Here is a 27,251-nt window from a genome sequence, read left to right on the forward strand (position 1 = left end):
AGTTGCTCCCTTTCGCAGTCTTTAGCCACTTGCCACTAATGCCTCACCACGTGTTTATTCTCAGTAATGTATTCAGTGATTTGACATTCAGAATCTCGTTTGAAATTTCAAAGCTCAAGATGGGTCAACAATTTCATTGTAAATCCACAGTCTACAGGATTTGCAACAACAGGAAGAATTACTCATTTGTCACAATTCTCAGCAAAAGATAGTTTTCAACATCCCACTACCTCTTCCATTGGTTTCAAAGGGAAAAGGTAACAATACATATCTGCAACTAAAAGCCTGTAACACTAAAACAGCTATGGCAAAAAATCAGTTTTGCAGACTCAAAGTATGTTCGAATCACATATTGTAAAAATATTTTAATTTCAGTGCAGTGGTCCCCAAATGGTGGTTCACACAGCACTCACTGATGATGTTGACTTGTTCTACTCCCCAGTTTTATAGAACTTCGAAGAATCATAGAATATCCTGAGTTGGAAGAGACCCACAAGGCTCATCAAAGTCCAACACTAAGCCCTGCACACGACAGCCCGAAGAATCACATTGTGTGCCTGAGAGCATTGTCCAAACGCTTCTTGAACTCCGTCAGGCTTGGTGCTGTGACCACTGTCCTGGGGAGCCTGTTCCAGTGCCCAACTACCCTCTGGGTGAAAAACTTAGGTAGAGTTCTTTAAGACAAATAAAATCGTTAAGCCTCCAGGAACAGTTAGAAATCCACAGTCTGCTTTGCTATCTCTGCTTAGATTGCACTGTAATAAAAATGTAAAGGAAATGGAAACCACGAGCATCAAAAACCATACAGTGCTGGAGGTTTGTGGCAATGGATGTCTGTCTGGAGTAGCAGAGAGCTGAGTGACAAGAGAGCACACGTGAATGAGTTGAGAGAGCTGGTGTCACAGGCAGGATAACTTCAAAAAGTAGGAGTAGGGGCCTGGAGAGAAATAAGAAGGGTCTGGAATGACAGGGAGAGGAAATTTAAAGACAAAATCTTCAATTTTTAAAACTTGAAATAGAGTATTTACTGACAAAGATCTGAACAGAAGGAAAGAAGATTTTTATCTTTTGGAGAAGCTGAAGTTTCAAAAATATTTTCACTGATACGTGTATGTTTGGGCTAAGACAAAATTACATTTGGCATGGCAGGAGGGGAGAGGGACAACAATGTATAAGTGACAATCAGATCAGGGTGCCCATATGACAAATTCCTGACTTTTGTGTGCCCTTTGGGTGAGTGACAGAAGCTTTTCTGTCTTATGTTCCACATATATCAAACCAGATAATAAGAGTTACCTTATTCAGTACAGTATTCTGCTCCATGCCAGGAAAAGATAGCCTACAATGATAATGACTCAAGCTAAAATGTCTCTCTTGTGCACATAAATATTTACAACCACATTTTTACATTTCATGACATAATTTATAGTGATGAAATTTGAAATCCTATGCCACTTTAAATATACTCTGCTGAAACTTTAACTCCTCAGTCCACATGTTATAGGTAAATAAATATACAGACAGTGCCAGCTGACCACCAAATGTTCATGGTGAACAATGTGCAAAGACACAAATACAGATATCTCCTTCTCTTATCCTCCTCCTCAAACCCCCAAAAATTATATTAAAGAAAGCAAGGACTATAGAGACCATATTCCAAACCCTTGCAGTGAAAGACTAGGAGAGCAAACACCAGAACAGGAACAACCCCTCCTTGCCCATAATTCTCCCATGTCAATACTAGAAACTATCTAAATTGTTCTTCAAGAAAAAAAATTATGTTTTGACTACATGCTAGATATGTTAAAAGGAAAAAAAACACTGAGGTAGTTATGGCCAACCAAAAATGGTCCTTTCAAACAATAGAACAGAAAACAAGGTCAACTTAGGTAGAGATGTTACATGTAGCCACATACAACACGTTCACATATGGGTGTAGATATGGCACAAAACATGGCAAGTCAAACACTTGAAACAGCTTTTTGTAACTTCTTTCCAAGGATAGTTAATGCTTTTGCTACAATGGGCGATCAGCGTTTTACCAGCACAGGTGCAGCCACCACAATTCCTACCTAAAGATACAGCTTTCTTGGACTGAAAGTGCATCACAAAACTTCTCTGAATAAAACATTAAAATTTACCTCACATTAGCACCCTGTTCCCTCAGGTTACCTTTTTGCTCACTTTTAATCTATTCCATGCCAGTTATATGGCAGGAAATTAGAACCTTTGGAGGAGGCATCAGAAAGAAGAGGAAATGATACAGTACTAAAATAAACTTCTGAAGTGTCAAAAAAATTACAGCATTTGAATAAAGAACTGGCTCAAAAACTGAATTAAAATGAAGTTTTAGAGTGAATCTAAGAAACCAAAATAACGTTTAAAAAGAAAAATGTTCATCTATATTTATCCAGGAGGCTTGCCAAATTTGTATCCACACAGAAGCACACAGAGTATAATTATACCACTGGCAGGCAAAAACTCAAAATGAAGCTGCTGGCAGATGTATTTGAACCGGAATGCTTCTGCAATAATAGCTCATCTAAGTTTCATTATTTTATAGGTCTTCGGAGAAACTGGAATATTCAGTCTCTCCAGGAGGGGCCCACTGTCTCTGTTCCACTCCACGTGTGAAAAGAACAGCATGGGAAGGAATAATTTGGAGGAGGGGCAAAGGGTAATGAGAAGGGAGAGGAAATGGTTTAAAACAAAATGGGTAGACTTGCAACATTCAAAAAAACAATTCTTGAGCACTCCAAAATGCCAGTGGAAGCATACTTCAGATCTCTGGTTCTCTGTATGTCTGTGCTGTCTGCATACAATAGATAAGAGTAAGAAGTACATGATTTGAGTTCCAACCAAACAGCCACAAAGTCAGTGAAGTAAAACAAACATAATGGTTTTGACCTTTATGAGGAAGATCAAAGTCCAGAGTCACCCACTTGCAAAAAATTTACACAAAACCCTTCTTGTCTGGAGTTGCTCAAAGTCTAAAAACAATCAGACCACTGAGGCATGGTGACTTACAAATCAAAGCACAGAAACCGAGGGACTGATGTGAGGGAGGCAGAACAGCAAATACAATACATCTTCTGGTCTGAAATCAAACACTCGGGCACTAGGAGAGCAGAGGAGCTGCATTTACCTTGTGTGGCTGTTGGATGAGAGGCTTTCCCAGGGCTGCACACTGCAGCCAGTGACTGCATAGGCTCCCCCGCAGCTCCCATCTAGTTTCATTAGCAAGGCTTTTGCTGCATTCTCAGCTGTCTTCCTGCAGTCATGAGCTCTCTTAAGCATCTGTGTGATGTTTTCATCACCTGTCTGGTCTCCTAAGTTTTCAAGCAAAAAATCTGTTTCAGAGCTTTGAAGAAGGTGATAGAAGTTAAAGCAAGAATAGAGATCCTTCTACACGCTCTTAGTTTATACAAAAACTATGAAAATACATTACCAATATGTGAGGTAAAAGCAACTTCACTTCTGTAGTAACTGGGCTACTGACCTGGAATGCACTTTTGTCCCAGTCACAAGCTCCAGGTATTTTTTGTTCCCTGTACATGTCTTAAGTGATGTATTATTTTAGCCAGCTTCTCTGTTTGTAAGGGTCTGCACTGTGCATTAAGATTAGGCTACAACGCTCGAATTATTAACACACTGAAAAAGCCTCAGCCTAAATGACAACTCTTTCTCCAATCAGTGTAGTGCTGTTCCACAGTGTAGTCATTTCCAGGGCTGCTTCTCAAAAACGGCTTGACCTCAAGCCTAATGGTTTGCCAGAACACCTTCTCACAGGTTACCTTGCCAGCTGGAAGAATTGCCTTACTGCCTAAAAGCAGCCTTTCAGAGTTTACAGCCATGCATATTAAGCCAAAAGAAAACTAGCAATGGTGTTTATTAATTTGCTATAATTTCCAGTGGTTATACAGCATCTGTGTAGCTGGTAAGACATCCCTTCAGCAGAAGCAGGACTGAACCACCACTGTCACTACTCCTACAGTCCTCCAGCTGCCATCAAGTCATTAAAGTAAGACACGCTATCGGCTAAACAGAAAATCTACAAATATATTTGTAAATTAAAGGTACGATATACTCATATTTTAAAAAACACAATCCAAATACGTCAGAGATTAAAAAAAAAAACACTTTGCTCTTTGTCAGATTTTCATTTCAACCTTGTTCGAGTCAAAGACCAATTACCCATACTTCACACTTGCTAAGTGAAGTGCATGCACTAGAAAGAACATTAATGAGGAAGAAGGAAGGGTGAACATTAAGAGCAGTTAGATATGCTCAGATCTAAGTGATGCAACTCCCATGAATTTTCCACTCACAGATGTTGATATAAAACTTGACTGATCTTCAAACCAAAAATCTGTTATTTTATCTAGGTGTGTTAATCAAATTAAAGGTACAAAAACCATATACAACTTCCTCCAAGCTGTGTTAGGTAATGGGAAATTTGCACTATTTCTTTCTCAGGGCTGTAACTGGTAATACCATAATTAAGAGCTGTAGACAGATACCTACACAAAAACTAAACTACAGTTTCTTTCATAAAATGCAGATGAAACCCTACTGAAACCCAAAGTATTTCTCCCTTCAAAAATTTCTTTCTGCCTCCTACATGAACAGAAAACCCAAGACTAAATTTACTTTTGCTGCTCACTGATCTCTACCAGCAGGGAAAAGCCCCACAGTGCATTGTGGAAAAGAAAGACCAGAACTTGGAAGAAAAGTGGAAGAAAATCTCAGACATCTCCTTTACTTTTTGGTGCACTGCACACGCTGCACAGGTGAAATGGGTACACAAAGGCCTGCATTGAGCACTGCGGGAGATACAAAGTAAGGGGCATGGAGAGTAGCACAGTGACTGCAGGCTGTGTGCATCCAGTCATCTGAAACAAGAGACCGACCATGTCAGTCCTGTGGCTCTAAAACCAGATGGTCACTCTGTCTCTAGAAGTCTTCCATTTACATTTCAGTGATTCCTGAGAAGCTACTGCCATTAGCCCACTGGGCAGTAACTATGCCTCAGGACAGCATGAAGGGTTATTATTCTCTCTCTGAAGGTTTCCCTTCTTTCTGCTTTAAGATTATTGTGGCTGCTTTCTCCTATCAATGGAAGGAATGGGAAAGATTTAACTTTCACCGTGTAAACATGTCTTTCTATCAGAAAAGTGGAGCTAGCAGCAATGTCAAGCTCCACACACTTCTGAACTGTACTGAACCTATGGTAGTGGCTTGTTCCATTTCTTAGCAAGCAGCATATTAAAACCCAACACAGCCATAAGATTAACTAACCACAAAATAAGAGAAATCCAGAATATACAGGCTAATATCCCTGACAGCAGAGTAAAACAGAAGATAGAACATTTAAAAATTTAAGAGCAAAGGTAAAATGGGTAGGATGTGAAAAATTACGGCTTTTTTATATTTTATGCTATCATAGTATTGTCTTAATCCCATTTTTTCATAAACTATACTCAGTTTCTTGGGGGTCAGTCTTACTGCTTCAAACAGAATCCACACTTGCAGTTACCACAGCTGTGTGGCCTTAAGCCACATATGCCCACAAGTATTGTTTAATTATTCCACTCTGTACAGTTGTATGCCTGTAGCAGTCTTGTCCCTGCTAGGCATCCCCTTGTGATAGCATCCACTGGTGAATTTAAATTGCTCTCTTTTCCTTTTCCTTTTCCCTTGTTTTTGGGGTTTGTAAAATAATTTAGTTAGTTAAAAACAAGAAAAGACCAGAGAGCATTCTTAAGTAATGGGTCATGAGATGATTCACCATTGCAACCAACTCTAATGCTAACTGACATGCAAAAAAAAAATTAAATGAAGTGATTCATTGACATCTTACCAACAGAACCAACACCTGCAGCTCTGAACTGCCCAAGAATAAGACTCTGCTCACTTTCTGCCAATGCCAACAGCAGTTCATACGCTTCTATGCATTGTTCACTGAAAGAGAAAACAAACTACAGAAAACAAAAATCACAAAAAATATCACCCGTAATTTAGAAAGGAAGAATACCTGCAAGAGCAACAACAACAACAACAGAGGTATGTATGATTCCCTATTACTTGTCTAACAGCAGGGATATTAGATAACATAATACATATGTCTCCTATCACAGGCATTCAACATTCTCTCCTTCCTTATGACAGTGCCAGGTTGACCTCAAGTAATGTAACAAGATAAAAGGGAAGAGAATGACCTGATGTGAAGGAAGTTCCAGAAGCATGTTTGAAACACCAGTAAAAATGGTGGTCAACATGATCCCTTTGTGAAACTTTTCCCAGACCTTCTTACTATACAAAATACAACATTCTATACTCTACAAGATAATTGCAGTACACAGACTGTAGTAAGAAGTAAAGAAGACACATGAAAAATACTTCTTGATCTGTCCTGGCTGTAAGATTTTCTTCCTTACAACAAAACAGCTTCCAACTACAGTTGTGAGTCACTCATTCATGCTGCCTTCTAACAGTTTTTTTGAAAAAATATATACTAGTATACCTATTTGCAATTTAGATTTCCTAGTAATTTGCTCAAGGTTGATGGTAAGAAAACACATTTTTTTAAAGGCACACAATTTGTCTTAAGACCAGAACTGCCTGTTCCAAATTAGTTGCAGCTGAAGGTGTTAAATTACATCCACCTTTTTACATATAGTTTGAAGCAAATTTAGATACTTATTAGCAAATACTAAGCAATTAATCCTGAATTCCAACTGATGCGATACAAAGTCATTCTGAATTATGTGGAGTACAACACTATTGTTTGGCCCACTGCTCTTGCGAAAGGTGCCTAATACAGAGAACCTATATCTTAAGACCAGATTCAGCAGAGACAGTCTGAGCCTACGCACAATCATTAATTCAAATGTTAATTCAGTATTTAAAAATGAAGAGATAAATCTGCATATTTCTTCTGGATGCTGGAGAACTAGACTTGAAATACAGTGTATCAGTAACTTCAGTTCAGTAGTCTGCCAAGTAGTTTAACTAAAGGGACTTTTTTCAGGAAGGAAACAAAAAGAAACAGTATTATTATGGCACACCAACAACTTCACTCTGGAAAGCTTCTGTCAAGTTTCTCCTTGGCTCCCTCTTTTTCTGAGATACTCTCTGTGTAGACACATACCTGTACTGCAACGCCAGCCTGAGGGCCGTGGCGTTGGACTCATACTTCCCAACAAGCATGCTCATCCTCTCAGCATTGCTCTTGCACTCTTCCAGTGTTATTGTCAGTAAGTCATTCTGGGATTTCAGGTGTTCAATACGGCTGTAGAAAAGGAAGTAATTTGCAACCTTCAAGCTTAACTTACAGTCAGTGATCTGAAAATTCTAGAACAACCATAATTTAAAACAACAAAAACCATTTGGTCTACACATTTTATTTTTTTTTTAAATGAAGATTGCAAACTCCATCAGTTCTGTATCCCTTTATCAAGAGCCAAGAGGACAGAAATTTCTCTTAGTACAGCCTCTTCTTCTTTTCACCTTCCCATAAAGCATAATCACAACCCTGTGCAACAGCAGCAAGCAGAAGGTTATACCCTTTTTTGTTAGGGTAAAAGACTGCATAGGACAGTTTCATATTAGTCTTTTCCTCAATTTTTCTGCCTCAATTCCTCATTTCCTGCTGCCACATTTGCTTCTCGTTTTAAGTGGCATATTCACTAGTGCAATTGGGGGTGTGTGTAGGGATCATGCAGTTGCATAAATGCCTCCTTTCTTTGGAAAATCCAGAATAATCACCTGAAGTCATGGTTTAGTTGTGATTAGAGAGGGAACTTCCAAACTATGATTGAGGCTTCAGTGAGGCACTGTAATCTCCAAATGTTCTGGCAACAGTGGAACAGAAGCTACCTTGTAATACTCTTCTCAATAAGGCTAACTCTGAATATGAAAATGAAGCTTCAGAATATAACTATTACTGTTTATTCTCTGTGCCAATAACTGCACTACACATCAGTGTACTGTGCCTAAATGCAAAAGGTGGATATATGCCAAAAACAGGCAAAAAAATTCAAAATTTGGACAAGTAGATAAGAAATCAGTGGCATGCAAGACTCTAAAATCACTGACTTCCTAATAAAGAAGAATGAGAATGGCTAGTATACCCTTTATTCAGTGATCAGAATAAAGTCCTGACTTTCAGATGCTTCACTTTCTGTACCTTCTTTTGACACCTTCTATAAGGATACATGCTGTCAAAGCATACTTGTGCAGTGTACAGAAAAGAGAAAAGAAGAAGAAGAAGAAGAAGGAAACAAAGATCACATTTTGCAAGACTACAAAAACATGAGCTATAAATAAAAGAGATATTTTACTGATCAGATTAAATTTGAGGTGGCTGTGGGGAAGAGAGAACTTGGCCAGAAACATGATTCTCATGTTTCTGATCCACCGTTTTGATCTTTCTGTGCCAAAAAAAGACATGGTTTTGATAGAGCTTATTGAAGGATAACACCACCAATATTTTAACTACAACCAGAAAGCTGCAATCACTATTCTGCAGACAAATCTATTTACTGGTATATATGCCACACCACCACATGAATACATTTATGGATACAGTCAATGTGATTGTTCTGTTTCTTCAGGACAAAACAAAGCAAGCTAATTCTAGAATGAGCGAGACTATGTTATGAGAATCCCTATTTCTATCAGTGTCTTATGAAAAAAGATGCCATGACTATTTGGTTACCCACAGAGAGGGACACTCCACAGTACAAACTGTCACAGGTGAAGGTGCTGGGCTGATCCAATAACACACAACCAAACTGTCGTACTCATGGAAAGAATCCTTTGCATATCTTCTCTTCGGCACCTACATTCTATGTTTATCTGCAACTGCCACAGTTGAGCTTGGACTGATGTTCAAAAAGGATAAAAATGCAGTAACTTTATCAAAGCTAATAGAAGGCAACACATGTGAGCATTATCTAACTTTCCACCTTACCTATTTAATCTCTCTGTCTCCACTTCAAATTCTCGAATTTTACTTTCAGAGATAGCAGATCCATGTGAATATAGAGTCTGGAAGATTTCCTGGATGTTTGAGCAGTCTTGAAGGGAATGTGCCAAATGTTCAGCCACAGTACTAGACACCTGCACAGGGCAGTTAATAGATTATTGTGAATAGATAACCACTGGATTTCTCCCAAAAGCACCCTGCATTGAGAACTGCATTTGCTCACATGTACTCATTTCAAGGCATTCATTATTTGTTTTTTGTTATGAATTTTACATTGAATAGAATATTTACAAGATTCCACTTTTAGAAGCCATTTTGTTTTAAAATTCTACTAACCAAGGGTGAAGGCCACTATTTCATCACACATTTAAAAAGCCTACTATGCAAGTTATTTATGTTCTTGAAAGCTTAGCAAAAGGTTAGAGCCAAGTTCTTCAGTAAAACAAATACTAACACACAGTACCAGCAGCGTTATTGATTTACATTGGCATTTCAAAGCAGAACCCAGTTCACTGTTGAAAGTTGTGAAATGCAACTGGAGAGCCTTCTTGAAAAATATTTTGGAGGAAATGACTCCTCTTGAAGTCACTCAGAGAATGATTTCTAGCCACTAGTTAGGAGAAAATGAGATCTTAATACTAGGTGAAATATTCTTTGCTGAAATATTTTCCTCTAAATAACTTTTAAAGTTCTTTAAAGTTCTTTAAAGTATTTTCAGTCAGTCCATATATTAATTTATTAAGAAAGCAATGCTTCTTTTATTGGAACACAAGTCATCTTCAGAAGGTATCATGCATGCACATAATTATTAGTTCTTACCCCTATGCTGCTGATTTCTGATCCTAAGACAGGTCTATCAGATGATGAAGACTCTGATCTTGTCTTTGACAACTTCACTCTTTCAGCAATCTGCAAGTCAGAATGCTTCACAGGTTACACAGCAATAAAGTTCATGAAGTTTACACAAAATGCATCTGTGCTCTAGTTACACTTGCAAAACTGAAGTAAACTACTATAAAATTAACCCCTGTGCTGTAACTGAGAGAACTACAATCATTAACACTTAATTCGCTCCCACAGTTCAAGTTCACAGACCTGCTTAGGAAACATTCTGGGGATTCTAGATACCTCTCAGTTATTCCTGCACAGAGCAAAATGAGACCTGCTTTCCCCAGATAATGAGAAGGGTTACTGAAACACACAAGAGCTCACCTTGGCAATGGGAATGTCGTTGCTGCTGCTGCTGGTGCTCAGCTCTCCCGTGCTGGGGTTGATGGGTCGATTGGCAGAAGTGAGACGGCTGGGGCTGGATGGGCCCGTTGCCTGCACGCTCTGCAAACGTGTCTGCAGCTCTCGAACCTACAGTAAAACACAGCATTCTTATTCTCCCACTTATACGGTTTAAATAGTTTGGAGATTTTTCTCATTGTCTAACCAAGTTTAATTGCTCCTCGTTTCAGCATAGAAGTTATATTTTTGTACCCTGGTGGCTGTGAAGTTTTCATGTGAGGAGCAGATGAGTGGAGGTTATTTTAAAATTCTATTGTTTTCAGTTTTTAAAAACTATTTGCAATATGGAAATAGGCAGATATAATACTGTAGAGTAATTACTCAAAGTTTCAGCTTGTTTTATATAACCCCTTCAGTGCAGCTGTACTGTATGTATAGAAATTATTCTCTCTGGGGTAAAGCTAATGCTCCAGCCTAAGATAATGATGCCTAAACAAATCCAGTGGCACTCCTGCTGGTAATGGAAAACTCCAGTTGAAAAAAACCCTCTTGACATCAATAAATCAGAGGATGATCTTGTCATATTTAAAGGTTAAAGACATTCAAACATTAATCACGCTTTAAAAAGTACAGTTAAGTAAAGCTACCATACAATGAATGATGTACAGACAAAAAAACCCCAGCAAAGTACCCAAACAACAGCCTGCAGAAGCTCTTTGTAAACACACAGTGCAAACACTGCATGGTCCTCATCACATATCAGATACTTGCAGAACTGATGTCAAAAGATTTTCAGTACTGCAGGGTTAAAAAAAAAGAAAGATCTGCAGGAGCCAAACTATAGTTGAGCTAAAGATTATAGTGTTTACATTGGAATAGTTCCTAACAGTCAAAGAATAAATTGTCTGCTTAACACAACAATTATGCCACAAGGTAAAGTGATAGAGCTCATTTTTCCCACAGATTTCAAACACAGAGCATGAGATGAAAGAAGGGGCAGGAAACCATCTGAAGAGGAAATTCCCCTGAAAACAGTTTTCCTTCAATATGCAGGTTTCTGTGCTGATTTTGATGGAACAGTCCCTCTGCAAAACAGAGCTGGTGAAATTTTAACTTAAGTCCAACAAAATAAAAGTTCAGACCATTTGATCCCCCTGTACATAGCATGAAATACAACTTTGATTCCTACTGTGTAAAACAAGGTGGGATTTTATACTAAATACAATACATTTATACAAATAAATGATTAAGCATGTAGAAATCCCTTAGTCAAAAAATATGCAAGTGGCATTAAAGCTCGGGCTTTCTTCCGCTGCAGGTGCGCATGGACAGTGGGTGCACATGGACAGTGTTCAATCAATCTCTGCTTGAAGCAGCAGCAGTTGTGTATTCTCTGCACAACATAAACAAATCTCTAAAACCTACTGCACTGAGGAAAGAGTTAAAGTTGAAACACTCTCCAGTCACCAAAGCAGTATCTTATGCCTCCTACAATCCTCTACCATCTGCTTCTACTCCCTCAAGAGTATCCCTGCCTCTCTCCCTCTGTTGAACGCAAACTGAAGGTTAGGCTGCCCGAGCACTTACTGTCAAAAAACATTTTAGGTATTTGCAAATTAAAAAAAAAAAAAAAAAAAGAAAAAAAAACCTGTGTGTTTTACATAAAAGAGTGCAACAACGGCATGCTGCTAATAAAAAGCTGTAGGTGGCAAGAACAAAAGCACAAGCACACAAAGCCTAACTGCACTCACAAGTTCCCTGTTCAGTTGTGGAGGAGTGCTACATCTTAACCAGTATGAATGCAAACAAATGAAGTACACAAAACCTTAGATCAAATCCCCAGTGTTTAAAGGAGCTTGCTGAAAAATGGATATGGGTGCTTGACCCAGAATTATACGCCTTACCTGCAGTTATATCATGAAGTTAACTGAGCAGTGTAATAAAGTGCATATTTATAGCAAGTATCTTCTACATATTTGCAGCTGAGGCCTCCTTTGTTCATACAGGCATATACAATTTCAACATAGGTACAGCTGCACTAATGCAAACCTTAAGGACAGAAGTGCTCCACTGATGCAAACCAATCATTTCAGCCTGTTGATATGCATAAAGCTGAAATTAACCATGCATGCATATTTTTGCTTGTGGATGTGAAACGTCAGTGCAGATAGGATTTGTACTGTGGCATTAGCACTGAAAAAAAAATAAAAGAAGAAGCAACCCCAAAACTTCACTAAATTAGAATTACTATTGATTAGTATTTCTTTTAACCCAGGCTGTTCCAAACTAAATTCCACAAGTGCTTAAGCTACAACACTGTTTAAAAGCAAACAAACAGAAAGACCACTACAGATGTATTCTTTGTAAAATCAAATCCTCATCTCAATGTCTGATTTAAAAATTGCTACAATATTCACCTATGCCCAGAAGCTAGTCCTGGACAATTTCAGTCCAAAAGCAAATAACATTCTAAATTTAAGTGCAATCAGGAAAGAGAGCATTAAAGTTGTTTAAATCCTAAGCATGCATTGACTCTAAAGTTTAAAACTTCCTTGTGCAAAGACACTATTGTACAAAAATTTAATGCAGATAGGTTTCCTTTAGTCTATGTTTTATTAGTGAGCAGCAACTATTGGCCATGACTACAAAGCCAATTATTCTTAAGGACCTGTAAAACACCAACAACAGGAAGAAAAATGATCACAGCTGAGGCCACATGCAAAGATTTCTCAGGAGAGCATTTCTAAAAGAAAACTCAGAGCACAGTACAGTCATTAATCTATGCAACTCACTGCTTTAATATTATATCATAGAAGCAACTACAGCTTAAAGAAGCTGCCTGCTCATCTATACTTCTTGATGTGTTGACTCAGGCCCCTATTTCTGAAATTTCATGCTGAATTGATTGCTATAAATAACTGCACTAACTTTAGCAATGCTAAGTACTGGATGGTAATTCTGAGAGAATAACAGGGCAAGATTGACCTGTAAAATCACCAGTCTCAGAATTGACACATGCACCAAGCCAGAATCTCATGACTGTGCTGCCCACCCACCACACTGTCCAGAGACACCTTAAGTAACTATTTCTGGTAACCAAAACCTCCACTGTAAATAGATGTAGCATCTCCTTAGAAAGTACTTTTCCACACTTGTAGCAATTCTAAAGGAAAAATAAAAAATGACCAAAGAACGGGATTAAAAAAACCCAAAACCCAAAAAAACTCAGAGTTCAGAAGAGTTAGTCTCTTCTCTGGATTGGTGAACACATGAGTTATGTAAAGACTAGTTTTAAAAGCATGATTAAAAATTGTCTGATCCTCCATACTCCATACTTCTAACACTCTTTAGTGTCATTACCAATGTAATATACATTATTCTGAGGATTATGCTAATTAGTAGAATGAAGGTAACTGCAGTACTGCACATGAGACACAATAAACACCTGGAAATGGGAGAGAGAAGAAGGGAATATTTCACAGGAAACGTATGGCAAAATTAGCAAAATCTGATGGGTAAAGACAAGTATAGAAACAAACCCAAAGAAGTTCCACTGAAAGACAGAAAAAGAGAGAAATAACAAGGAAGAATTTAAAGAAAAATTTTTGGAGTCCTTGCATTATACTAGTTTAAAGATGGAAACATCCAGAAGGGTATGGAAATTGCCATGGACTCTCAAAGCTCTAAATTGAGATGGAAAGGGACTGAGAGGTAGATATAATTATATGATCAGAAAAAAAAGGAGTAGAGAATGGAGGGGGAAAGGAGAAATCCATGGAAACATCTGTGAAATCCAGAATTAAAAAAAGGAAAGAGCAAATATCTTCTAAAAAGGAAAGAGCAAATATCTTCTAAACAGCTGCAGCAAGTCCAAGGAACTACAGAAACAAAGAAGTGCTGGAAACTTAGAAAGAGCAGGAGCAGGGTCATTAAGTGAGACACAAGGCAACAGAGCCATTATACTTCAGACCAAAGGACAGCCTAGCTACCAAGAGAAGTCAGGAGCAAACAGATGTTCTCAAGTTATTAATAAGGATGTAAGTAACTGGAAATTTTATTTATAAAATTTTTATTTTATTTGTATTTGTATTTATTTATTTGTATTTATTTGTATTTGATGTTTAGCAATTGAACCAATTGCTTAGCTGTGTTTCTCATTTTTTTTCCCCTTTCAATTCTGAGAATTGGAGTAGGAAATTAAGCATAATTTCTTGTGCATACCTTAAGAACTAAATAAAAGGACAGCAAGAGTAGACAAGAAAAGAGGCTGACACATTACAGCAATGCTGGATTTATGAAAGACTTTTTAAGTTATCAACAGGCATCACAGACATGTTTGCAGAAATGCATCATGGGTTATCGAAAAATACTTCAGTGAAATATTGTCATTATCTGTAATCATGAATCTAAGAACATGTTTTCAGTCTTTGTATTTTACACATGCATACTCACAACTACATGATTGATTAACATATCCTAAATAAAAAAACAGAGCTACAAACTGCCTGCTTTTGTCACTGATTTCCACATTCAAAGGACACCTGCTCCTTTTGTTTCTAAGCTAGTATCAAACAACATGCTTGTGACTCTTTTGCTTCTACCCTACTTGTGACCTCTTTCATCATGCAGTATCTTTGAACCCTTCAAGTAATAGCACTTTTTTCCCCAGCATTTTAATACTACTTCATTTTTTCCCTGTTATACCTAGGAGGAAGATGAAGTACAACAAACCACAGGATGTGAACCTCTCCCCATTTTCTAATTTATTCATGCATACTGCAAATCTGTGGAGGGAAAGATGTCAAAAAAAACATCAGTGTAACAATTCATGCTGCTGTGAGTGGTGATGGCCCTTCCCAGCCAAAAGCACCCCTGACCTTTCATTTAGGCCTAGTGGTGATTATTTTTAGCCAGATAATTTTCAGTCTCTATTATACCATGAGCACCAGAACAAGCAAGGTCTGAATTCCTACAGATTGTCTGTTGTAGTTAACTGAGTACGGTATAGAAGTCTTTCCTGGTATTTATAAGGGCCATCTCCTCAAGGAATTCTGTGGAGCTGGATGAGCTTAGACCTGCAGTTATCAGTTGAAAGGAGGCACTTGCAGAAACTGTCCTCTGCAGAGATGTCTACTTTCAAGAAATGTGTAAGAACTTAACTGTCACTTGTGGACCCCTCTGGCAGATCTAAAAATCAATCTGCTGTTTGAACAATTACTTTGAGGAATGGAGAAAGGGAGTGACACACAGACACAACAAGTTGCAGGAGAACAGGAATGCTACTTATACACACAGCTTTTATATGCAGCAGGAGAAGTGCTCCTCTGCTTTTCACACCAACAGTTCCTCATGCAGAATGATCCGGGTGTTGCAACTCTACAAAGGATGCAAAGCAACAAAAACGAAGGATGTGGCAAGATGTGATATGGGAGGTGAAGGGTGAATTCCCTAAAAGCTATGAGCACAACTGACATGTTCTGATCCAGGCCAGCACACAGAAACAAACACAGGCGAAGGCAGAAAGCATATCTCAGGCATTCTCTCATTTAATTTCAGATTAATCACTGAGCTTTTGCATACAAGCTTGGAAACAGGAGAAAGCTCTACTTCATTAACACCTAGGTGGAGATAGTGCTGCATAAGCAAATACCATGCAACTGAAGGAGGCAGAGAATGGAAACAGCTTTTGGCTGCTACCTCAAGTTTCTGGTGCTCACCAAGAGAAAAGGAGACAGAACAATTCCAGGAGCACTTTAAGCTCTGAAAGCAGATAATAATCTCTAAAGACCCATAAAATATCAGTGTTCTCTAGCACTCTGGAACAACACCTTCTGATTCTAATAGGAATGACAACAAAACAATGACAGTCCAACAGCTTGTGCCAGCTTTGTGTCATCTGAGAACAGTGTGGGTTCAAGAACGCCTGCAAGCCCAAGGATCTGACTCCTACTATGGTATGGATAGGTTTCAACTGCTCATAAAACCTACATATTTTGGGAGAGCCCTCATGCTAAAATGAAGTTTCCTGGAGCAGGAGCAATGTAGGCAGCTGGAGGGATCACACAAAAAATACCTCTTTTCTACTCCTCTGCAGATTATGTTTTCATTAAGGTCTTAGTTGAAGACAGCTTAGGAATCTGGTTTTGTTCTGGTCAGTTCAGTGAATTCAGCTGAGTTTGGAGCTACAGAATAACTCTCACAACTAAAAGGATTTGATTAATTGAACAAGCCAACATATGACTTATGCAGAGAACAGTCTTCACAGACTTCCAGAGCTGGAACTGCTCTAACTTTAGACTTAGTTCTTCTAAACAGCCTCAGAGAAGCCTGAATGCTTCCCACACCCACTGCTTCTTATGCCAACCAGCTGCTTAGGACTGTGATGAGGTACTACTCATCTGGCACCTTTCATGGGCAGTAATTAAAAAACCCACAATTTTTACTTTGCAGTCATGATGGAGTTTATATGCTGTATCAGTGCTGAATGCTCAGGTGGATAAAAGGGCTTTTGTACAGGAACACAAATATTACTTTTTCTTCTACTATTTAAGCCTGTTACTCCATATAGCAGTTGTAAATAGTGCTGACCTGATTACAACCTTATTCTCATGTAATAATAATATTAATCCCATGAACTGGTACAGAAGTTCCCCAGCACCTTATCTGTATTACTGGATTCAGGATTATGATCAGCTGTGTGTAAGCAATTTCTAGGGCATTGAGTGGCTCAGACCTAAATAGATTTTATTTTTAATGTAGCAACATAATACAGAGGTAAAATAAACCTCTGCATTATGAAATCAGCTGCTACACTGCAGACAATTTACAGAAATAAGCAATTACCTCATTTACTAATGACCTGTGAGAAACAAACTCCAAATGCATGTTGTTTCTTAGCCACTGTTCCAGAGAGCAGCTCAATCTGTTAACTGAGTGCAGTAAATACATAATTAAATTAAATCTCCAACAAGCCTGACAAAAACGTATTGAAAGCACTCTGCTTGATTACAGGCATTGGTCTGAAGGAACAGACCTATTGATCTGGTCAAATTCAAGCTTATCCACTTCACCCAATTTAATTTGAGAAGAACAATAACTAAATTTTAGCTAGATTTTCTTTCCCACTCTCCAGGGAAATAATCTGAAGTGACTCTTGAGTTCAGGTGGCATACAGAAAATATTTAATAGGTCAAAGAAAACATTTATTTTGTTGCCACTATGGACATTAAATTAAAAATGCAAATATGGTTTCCAGTGTGACAATTACATAGTGTGCAGACAGGGTCATTTGCCATGAACAAAATTCTCTGATGGGGGCAATGAAGCAGTGGTTTTGCACATTCAGGATGATATTAAACCATATTTCAGTAAAGTCCTCTGTAGCTGCAAACTAAATGAAAACAACTGAAAAAAACCACACACAACCCTGCCAGCTGTGCCCAAATATTAAGGCTCTGTGGCAATTCAACATTACTGCCTTATCTACTAGGTAGGACATCTACCCAATCTGTCCAAGAAGAATTTCCTTAATTACAGAAGAATGAACATTTAAATTGGCTTGCTACACCAAAGATAGCTCACAGTCTCTACTGAGCAGTTCCAGACTTACCCTCTGCAGGGTCAAAATAAAATACATTGGTGTAGAGGTATTAATTCTAGGTCTAGAATAACTGCAGCTGTCTTAACTGGCCTTTTTCCCCCTTTACTTTGGATAAAATCCTGAAGTAACTATCCTGGTTTTGACAGGTATCTCTGAATAATCATGCATGATTATTTTGAATAATATTTAATATTTTGAAGCTCCATTTTGAAAGTAGTCAGTAGCCTTACTTATTACTGTTTCTTCAGAAGCACAATCCTCTTTTCTCTTAGATACCTCACAGTCTAATTTCTGGGCTAATATAGCCACAAGTGGTTTATATTAATCTGTTCTTGCTCCAGTTTCATCCATAAGTTTGGAAAGCCATTACTCCCATTCTTACTTGCCTTCTCCAGCACTTATTAAGAGAAATCAAATTAGGATTTTGTTTTGCTAAGTTGAACAGGACAATCTCTTTTAAGTCCCTTCTCCAAGTACATTGCCCATTTTTCTCACCATCTTCACCATCTTTTTTTGGCAATTTAAACTTTGCCTTTTCATGCATAAGAGATAAGAACTACATAAAACATTCCAGATCAGATCTCACCTCTTTTTATACAGCCTTTCCCATCTCTGCTGGAAAAAACTTCTCTGGTAAATCACAGGACTGAATTTGCCACCAAGTGTCAATGGCTCAGCCACACTGATCCCTGAGGCTACAACGCCAACTCTGTCCCCTTTTCTTTTTATGAACTGAGGAGATTTTGGCTGTCAGCAGAAATTCTTGTTACCAACCTTTCAAACACCTTAACTTGCATTCCATACTTCTCTAAATTTGAATCTTTTTCTAAGCTCAAGGCCACCTATTTTTTTCTTGTTTGATATCCCAATATTGATCTGTACCATCTGTAGTATCAATGTCTGCATTTGTGTAAGCAAATTTCACAAGGACATACTTTTATTCTCTATGTGTTGTCATGTCCACTCCCTCAATTTGGCAATAATTCACCCAGTGCATAAACATCACTGCTGTAGCTTGAGGGGTAGTACTGTTTCTGCTTAAAATAAATGTCACTATAAAATCACTCCAAAAAGTTCAGGACTGAAAACAAGTTATGGTGCATAATAAAACAAAATTTTACAAAGGAAAAGTTGAAGTGGTCTTGTTTTATATGATAGGAGATTACTATTTTTGCCTCATCACACATACCTTTTTTAGCATTGGGAGAGGCTAGAGAGTTTTGAAAAGGTTATTTGTGGCTTGATAGCTGAAGACTGGAAATCTCACACAATGCAGAACATACATAAAATGATACAGTCACTGCAGAACAATGTTGTTTTAGAACAGCAAAAAGGGTCAATCTGCTGCTAGTAGGTAAAGAGCAACACCTGCAATTATTTCACCAAGGTACAGTGGTCTGATTTGTCATTCAGACTGAACACAAACTTGAAACTGCCTGTTTTAAAAACAAAAATGCTTTGTATCTAGCCTAAACTCTGCAGATTTAACAGATACAAAGTCAACAAATTTTAAAAGTAACAGAGATTGAGGTCACATTCTCTTGGACTTTTCATCTTTGTTTTTTGTGGTTTGTTTGTTTGTTTGTTTGTTTTTGGTTTTTGTGGGTTTTTTTGTTGTTGTTGTTTGTTTGTTTGTTTTTTACTTTGGAATCCATGCAAAGCACAAGGCCTTTCTCTGACCTTACAATATCATAAAATGTAGACAGAGAAGCAGGACATGGCTGGGACTACTCATTGTTCAGTGTGAGAATTATTACTCACTGACAGGAGTCCTGCTCTTTTTCTTTTTCCTAGTCACAAACTGAATTCTCATAAAAAACAAAGAAATATTGGTTGTTTACAGGGAAAAAAAGCACCTCACAGGACAATTCACTAAATGAACATCTGCTTTCTCCATAGTCAGGTTACATATGCTTCCTTGAAGACGAATATCAGGTTTTCTGTTAACAGACGATTTCTGACATCAGGTTATTGTACACATCGGCTCTTTATCACACACTCTTTTTCTAATATGTTCAGTTTTGTCCCAGTTTTGTCATTTGTATAACCCAGCTTTAAAAACAAAAAGCCTCACAGCCAGTAGAGGAAGTGAGGTTAAAGAGAGGCTTGTTCTGGTGACATAATCACACAGGTTTGGAGGAACAAGAAGCCTTCACCTCTGCAGCAGCCTTACCCTTCTGCGCAGCCTGTCCCTCTCCTCACGGACAGCGTTCATGGTGGCCTTGGTCCTGTTGAGCTCCTCCTCTTTGTTGCACAGCATGGCCGTGAGGCTTTCATTCTCTTCTCGTAGGCCAGCGAGCTCCTTCTCCCATCGAGACCTCTCCTCTGACAGGTTTGGGTAAAGGTCACGTCCCAGTACGCCCTCAATCTCTTCTACAGTCTGTGAAAATAAAGTCATCAAAACCAAGAAAGAAGCAAAGATGACTGAGTGGGACTAATGGGTACACAGGACAGAAGTGTGTAACAGGCTGTAACTCTGTATTCTTATACGTACACATGCAATCCCCCAACACCAGTAGTTTGCTTCTTTTGTTTGCTGAGTAATATCAAACAAAATTATTTTCTTTGACTATTCTATTAAAATATTTTGTACTGACAAACACTGAAGGAGACAGATATATGCAAATAAAACACGTCATATGTGAATGACAGCAATGCCAGTAATTTCATCACAGAACACTTCATAACAACTTAATGACTCCTTGTCATGGGTGAGCCCTGTACTAACTCTGTTTCCCTGCTGAGTAACAGGCAGAAAGTAGCAGCTTGTGAATGTGCATTGCATGGGGCCTTTCTCAGTTCTAGACCAACATCACAAAAGGGCAAAGAAAAGAGTGGGAGGGGATAAAAAGAGGACTCTTCTTTCCCATGTCCCTGAGCTTGTTCTTTCCTTGATGTGACAGCAATACAAAAAAAAGAACTCTGTCCTTAGCTAGGCTTCCATTATATCAGAAGATGTTACAGCCTTTCTAATGCCTGCAAAAGTGCTGCATTTCTCTGAGACATATAGTGCCATTCAGCACTTCCCATCCCACCTCCTTGCTCAGGACTGTGCCTTGTAGGCACAGTTCAGTACTGGGGACATTCAGCAACTTCCAAACTACATTCACCCACCACCAGCAAGGGAATACTGCCATGGCTAAGCTTACTGTCAGACTGGTCATTCAACATACTGAAACACAGCATAACACTCAATGTGTCAGGGAGCAACGTGCAGTTTTGAATTTAGTACACAGTGCATGCTGTGCCTGTGTTCAAATAGCAAAACCACTCCAAATGTCACTTATAAGCTTTTGAATCCCTCTGAAAGCAGTATGCATAAAAATCATGGTAAGAAATATAGAAAATAAAAGGAATATATGATGTAACTAGCAATGCAGAAAGTTTCATTTCATTGGAAAATCCAAAACCAAGTTACGGCTAAAGCCTATACTTTTACATATAATATGGAAGATAAATCATGCACCAAGGTCAAAAATAGTCTATTTAGTTGTTTTATTCAAAAGTAGTTAACTTTTATATTCTGATTGATCCCTTCCAATTCAGTATACTTTAGGATTTTAAATATAACAAAAATTACTGCCTTGTTTATTTCCTTAAATCAGGAGGGACTAAAAGAACCAATTAGAGTACAGCTGAAAATGACAAACCACGTTGGAAACACAATTCTCTTTTTTTTTTATTTCTGCAAGAAATTTTCCTGATGTTTTCAGCACTATCTGACTTAAACATATCAAATCTTATTATTTGTCCATTACAATGATAAGTTGGTTATTTAAGTTTATCAATGCAATAATCTTAAAGAATAAATCTTGGCTACAGCAAGACTCCTTGGTGAGAAGGAAAAGACACTTATACAAAAGCAAAAACATATTTTTAACAACTAGTTTGAAATGCCTCTATAGAGGAAGCAGGGACAAACCTTTCACAGTCAAGCTCAGTTTATCCTTTTAAATCATATTTCATGTCTCTCTTCTATAAAACTGCAATACATTTAGAGTCATAATTATAAACTTTTATTGACAGAGCATCTACATCATAATTCTACTTACACAGTTGGTAGTAAGCTGAAACTACTTTTCTAAAAGAGCAATGCCTTGCAACATCTCTGTAAAATGAAAGAAGCTGCAGCTCTCCCTTGCATTAGCTCCACTTGGACCTATAGGTCTCAAATTATGACAAAGTAAATTATTTCAACACAGCATGACAATGAGTTCAAGTTCTGAATAAGCAGAGGGCGGTTAATCTTACGTGAAGAAAAGCTCTGCAATGGCAGGAGAAATCTCTTTTGATGATGCCAGTTTTATTTTAAACAATGCCTCTTTGTTGCTGTCTTCTCCTGTCCCTTCTTCCCCCCATACCCCTCTTGAACTTCCCCTGCTGTGTTCTCACCCGTCTAACACAAAGTTCTGCTGCTACCTCCTACCTCCTTATTCCCCATGCTCCCGAGTGTTGCTGTTTTTCCAACTCCTCCCTTTTCCAAGCCTCTTCTCCTCCTCAGAGTACTACTGGGGGTGATAACCCTATGGTAACATCAAAAGAGGAAGGACTGCCATGAGGAAGCAGCAGCAGTGGTTTAACACCACAGAGGTATCTTCAGACAGAGAGGCTGCTGCTGTTTTTCACGGCTCCAGTGCTATCACAGGCCCACACAAGTACAAAGGTCAGGCATCGACAGCATCAGGGTCTGAGAGTCATACTAAGGGCTGCCCTATAATCCTTAACAAAACCAAGGGACCATTCTGCTTCCTTCTGTGCTCCTTCATTTTGCCATGATCAGTATCTTTTTGTTGATTATCACAATTCTCCAGTTTGACGACCAACATGCTACCATCCACCATGGTAAATAAAACATAAAAATTGCACTTGGATATATCTGTTTACATGGATATATCTAAGTGTTGTTTGTTTTTTTCAGAGCAGTATCACAGAGCAGTTTTATCTGCTGCACAGCAGATAAATTCAGGTATAATTTCAGGGAGCATAGGATTGAATTACAATGCAGTCTTCTGAGCACAGGGTAGGATGCCATATCATGGTAATTCCAGTCTTGTCTCTGACACTGCCATCAGTACTCTCTGCCTTAATTTCTTTACAAGAGGTGTTGTGTTACAGATGTCATATCAGATGAAATCACTAAGTATCAGGTTTGAAAGAAGTAAAAGAAGTACTCCTTCACATGGCATAACTCAATGGTAGAATTTATTCCTACCAGAATTTATGATAAATCTCATTTCAAAGTCTTTTCAGCTTTTTATGTGACAGAAACAATTGACTTAGCTAGGGTCACACGATTTGTATAAAATAAACAAAAAAACCAATTTACCACCAACAGCATTAGAAGGAACCTACTGACATTTAACCATCAAAGCAAAAGGATTCAACACATTCAGATGCATTAGTCCACTGGTGAAGAAAAAAGTCAACAGTCAAAGCAAAAGAGAGTGAGAATACTTCAGGTTTCCATTCATGATTCCATCTATTTTAAAAACCTCTCAGTTCTTTGTCTGAGGAAGCAGGAAAGGAGAAATGACCTGCTGCAATGGATGGAATGGTAGAGAGGGGCTCTGCGTGTAGGTTTTGCTATATTAAACACATTGGTGACACGCTTCCCTAGTGCATAATCAAGCATATCACAGAGACTCCTATCTTCCTGAAAGGTTAATAATCTTTACGCGCTATCACTTGTCAAACTCAAGCAATACCAGCCTCTAAAGCACAGGCAGTGGGGAAAAGCTTTCCCCCCAAAATGGCTATGCATGTACAGATCACATGAAGATAAAAAGGCTTTTGTTTTTGACTAGGAAGAAACTGCTGATAGTTAGTTACCATTACAAAAGTGTGACAGTAGTTAATGTGAATCAACAGTAAAAAATGGGATTAAAATAAAAAGCTTGAGAATTGAGGTTCTGGCAGATATTTTGACACTTTGTTGAATCCAACTCCAGCAGACGTCTTGATCTCATCTCACATCAGATACCTCTGTGGACCTCACACAGACTGATCTCTACCTCTTTTCCAGGATCCATAGTCTCTCTCTTGGTGAATACTCACTTCTGAAAACAGTTAACCCCAAAACTCCAAATACTACTTGGTAACATTCAAAGTATTGATCCTAATCCTCTGAGACACTCAAATAAACTGCTTTAATACTGATGCCAAGAGACCAGAAGTCAGTCTGTCTTCCTCTCTCTCTCTCAAATACACACACATTCTTCAAATTACTATTTTCAACATTTTTTTTTTAATTTCACTATATTCCTCAGGCTCCACCAGAGACAGAGGGAACTTTTCCCAGTAGTATGCCAAAGAGCTGTCAAAGCCATCTAAAAGGGTCACAGTCCACCCCTCTTGAAGAGCAAACTGTCATCTATTTTTTCTTGTATAAATGAGTCACTGACACCTTTCCATTTGACACAAAGAAACTTTTTCAGGTCTTCCCCTGTATATAAGATACTCTATGTCTCCCTGGCTTTCAGGTTCTGAATTGCAATCTCTTTGTTACATGAGCCAGCAGGCAACTCTCTTCTTGTTCTGTTACATGTACAACAGAAGCAAGACATACAGGTATCAGTTGAATTACTTGTTCCTGTGTCTGACTTGTCTCATTTGAACTAACATACCACACATGCCTCATGTTAAATTGGCTTTATATTTTAAGACAGCCAAGTGATAACTTAGGCATATGCACTGTGTTTTCAGTTACCAGTCAATGATCAGGTGTAGGACCTCGGGCAAGTGACAACCTGTTTCCTGGATAAGCAAACTTGCCTAAGAAAGTAAATTAAGTGCTGAGTGTCCCCATTTTTCTTATCTCTGAAGTGAGCATAAGACAAATACATCTCTAATTTGTGATCAAAAGTATATTAATAGCTCCTCCCAACCCTTGGAGAACTTGTGTAAAACAGGTGTATTGCTACTTACCCAACACTGTAAACTCAAGTTGATTCATGTGAAATACTCTGGCACCTTTGGAAGTGAAGTGTAATCACTACAGAAGCGATCGGGTGTGTCAGGCAACACTGCATTTACAGCCTAATGCTACCATTACCTTAATGGCTAAATCACAGTGTTCGCTGGCAGTAGTGAGCTGTTCAATGTGCCTGTCCACTTCTGCTACTGACAAACTGCAGCTGCTTTTCTTCCGTCCACAGACAACATTTTCCAGACCTGTCAGCACTCTTTGCAGTTCTGAATTCAAGTCACTACAGTTATCTAAAAGAAAACAAGACAAAACAAAACAAATATCACAACAATTAGTGACTCAATGAAAAAACAAACTCTAACCCAAGAAGCGCCTCTTGCAGAATAGCCAGGACTGATATTGTTCAAGGATGTCCTCGCACTCTGTCACTTTTTCCTCACCAACTGATAGGCTTAAATACCATAACCACACCAAATTAAATAATGAGTTACCTCCCATCTAACAAAACAGTCCCTCTGCTTATCTAAAGTGCTCATTCTTTTTTCAAAAACCCCTCTTGTCTAAAGAACATTTTAAGACATCACATGCTCATATCGTAAGACGTTTCTTTATGTTGTTCTTTTGACCATTCAAAGCCAATTATCCTGATTTTATTACCCTCATAGGTTTCTCTCTGTAAATTCAACTGTTTTTTCTGTCTGTTACATTCATTGATGTTATGACTTGATGCTTTTCAGAGGAATTTTTGTGGTTGTACTTAGATACTACCTGACTTTAAAAAATCCTGGTGTTTACATAAATGATCCCTACCCACTATCTAAGAATCTATGTTTTATTTTAGTAGTTATTCCTTCTTCTGCAACTGCAGAATATTCAGCCATCATAACACAACAGCTTATTTTTTGTTACCTTCCATATTACAACCATATTAGCAGCTTATACCACAATGCTACTTCAATTATAAAATGAAGCAGATTATCACTTCCTTTCCTGATGTTAGGTTAACCTCTTCTAGTGCCTTGGGCACTGCCATAGCATCCTCCATATGTGAAAACAAGTGGGTCTCTTTACTTTACTGGCTCACTTCATAAATTATTTTCATTTTTCTTAGGCTCTCCTCTAGTGACAGACAGTGGCAGTTCCTACATGTAGTAGAATTCACCTTTGTGCTGTCTCTCAGATGTGCTATTTAGTATTTCTGGATTTCTAGGTAAGAGTTTGCAATGGCTACCCACAGCACAGCACACAAGTGGTGCATTATGAGACAGCAGTGCACCCACAGCTCCTATATCCTACTAAAAACAGTGGCATGCACTCTTGCTGGAGAGCGTTATTTCTGTATTACTGCTGCAAGGTGCTTCATGACGATCAGAATTCCATGGCAGTCTCATAGCTGTGGTTCTCACAGGAGATTAAAGCAGACTCTTGGTGATGGTCCTGTGGCAGGGCCAGGAGTTGGACTTGATCCCGAGGGGTCCCTAACTCAGCATGTTCTATGATTCTATGAGCTGGGGAAGGGTCTGGAGTACAAGTCTGATGAGGAGCAGCTGAGGTGGTTTTCCCTGGAGAAAAGGAGGCTCGTGGGGATCTTCTCACTCCCTAAAACTCCCTGAGAAGAGGCTTTAGTTAGGTGGGAATGGTCTATTTTCCCAAGTAACAAGTGATAGGACGAGAGGAAATGGCCTCAAGCTGGACCAGGGCATGTTTACATTAGATATGAGGAAAAACTTTTTCATGGAGAGGGAACAGACTGCCTAGGGAAGCTGTGGAATTACCATCCCTGGAAGTGTTCAAAAACTGTGTGGATATGGCACTCGAGGACATGACTTAATGGTGAATATGGTGGTGGTGCTTGGTTGAAGGTTGGACTTGATGATCTTAGAGGTCTTTTCCAATCTTAATGATTCTATCACCAAGGCACAGAGGTTACATCACATATAAGTCATGTAGAAGTTCAGCATTAGTTGTGATTAGCACATCCCAGATTAATTTATCTCCTCATCAAACGTTTGGATCTGCATTTCAAAGGCTACATGTTACCCTTCTGCTGTGAGAAGGCATCATGTCTACACCATGAATCACAACTCACCCATATCTGCAGTGACCACGGTGGACTGATTCTCTGGTACCGAAACGGAATTCTGGTCCGCGCTGCGCGAGTCCTCGTTAACCTCCTGCTGGCTCTGGCTGAGCTCCGACCGCAGCTCTGAGTACTCATCCTCCTCCCTTGGAGACAGAGCAAAGGCAGAAATAAAATCCTCAGAGGAAATATCTTCTGTGGCATTTATTTCAGACCTGTCAGCTGAGCCACAGGGTACAATCCACAAAAGTTTTGTTCAGTCAGTATGGAAGACTTTATACCCTTCACTGCCAAGTAACTGTGCCATGCCCATAACACCCACTTGCAGCAGCCAGTGCCTGGTTTCCATTTCTTTATTCCCAAGTTCATTATTACTCCAGACCACCATAGAAGGAAACAATGGGTGGAACTGAGTGCTAGCAAGGAT

General features: G+C 38.7%; 1 protein-coding gene across 4 annotated transcripts in view; it reads right to left on the minus strand.

Moving 5' to 3' along the window:
- The window catches only part of MCC (MCC regulator of WNT signaling pathway), a 189,837-nt gene that overhangs the window by 27,964 nt on the left and 134,622 nt on the right, over positions 1 to 27,251 (minus strand). For all 4 annotated transcript variants that reach the window (XM_018072900.2, XM_018072901.2, XM_008921437.3 and 1 more), the window contains 9 exons: positions 26,834 to 26,970; positions 24,871 to 25,034; positions 19,993 to 20,199; positions 10,202 to 10,348; positions 9,809 to 9,898; positions 8,975 to 9,123; positions 7,151 to 7,291; positions 5,861 to 5,961; positions 3,146 to 3,329 (listed from right to left, as the gene is read on the minus strand). In XM_018072900.2, coding sequence (XP_017928389.1) covers positions 3,146 to 3,329; positions 5,861 to 5,961; positions 7,151 to 7,291; positions 8,975 to 9,123; positions 9,809 to 9,898; positions 10,202 to 10,348; positions 19,993 to 20,199; positions 24,871 to 25,034; positions 26,834 to 26,970 — 1,320 coding nt within the window. The remainder of the gene's footprint in view (positions 1 to 3,145; positions 3,330 to 5,860; positions 5,962 to 7,150; positions 7,292 to 8,974; positions 9,124 to 9,808; positions 9,899 to 10,201; positions 10,349 to 19,992; positions 20,200 to 24,870; positions 25,035 to 26,833; positions 26,971 to 27,251) is intronic.

The sequence above is a fragment of the Manacus vitellinus genome, unplaced genomic scaffold, assembly GCF_001715985.3.
Source record: "Manacus vitellinus isolate BGI_N305 unplaced genomic scaffold, ASM171598v3 scaffold_23_pilon, whole genome shotgun sequence".
Lineage (NCBI taxonomy): Eukaryota > Metazoa > Chordata > Aves > Passeriformes > Pipridae > Manacus > Manacus vitellinus.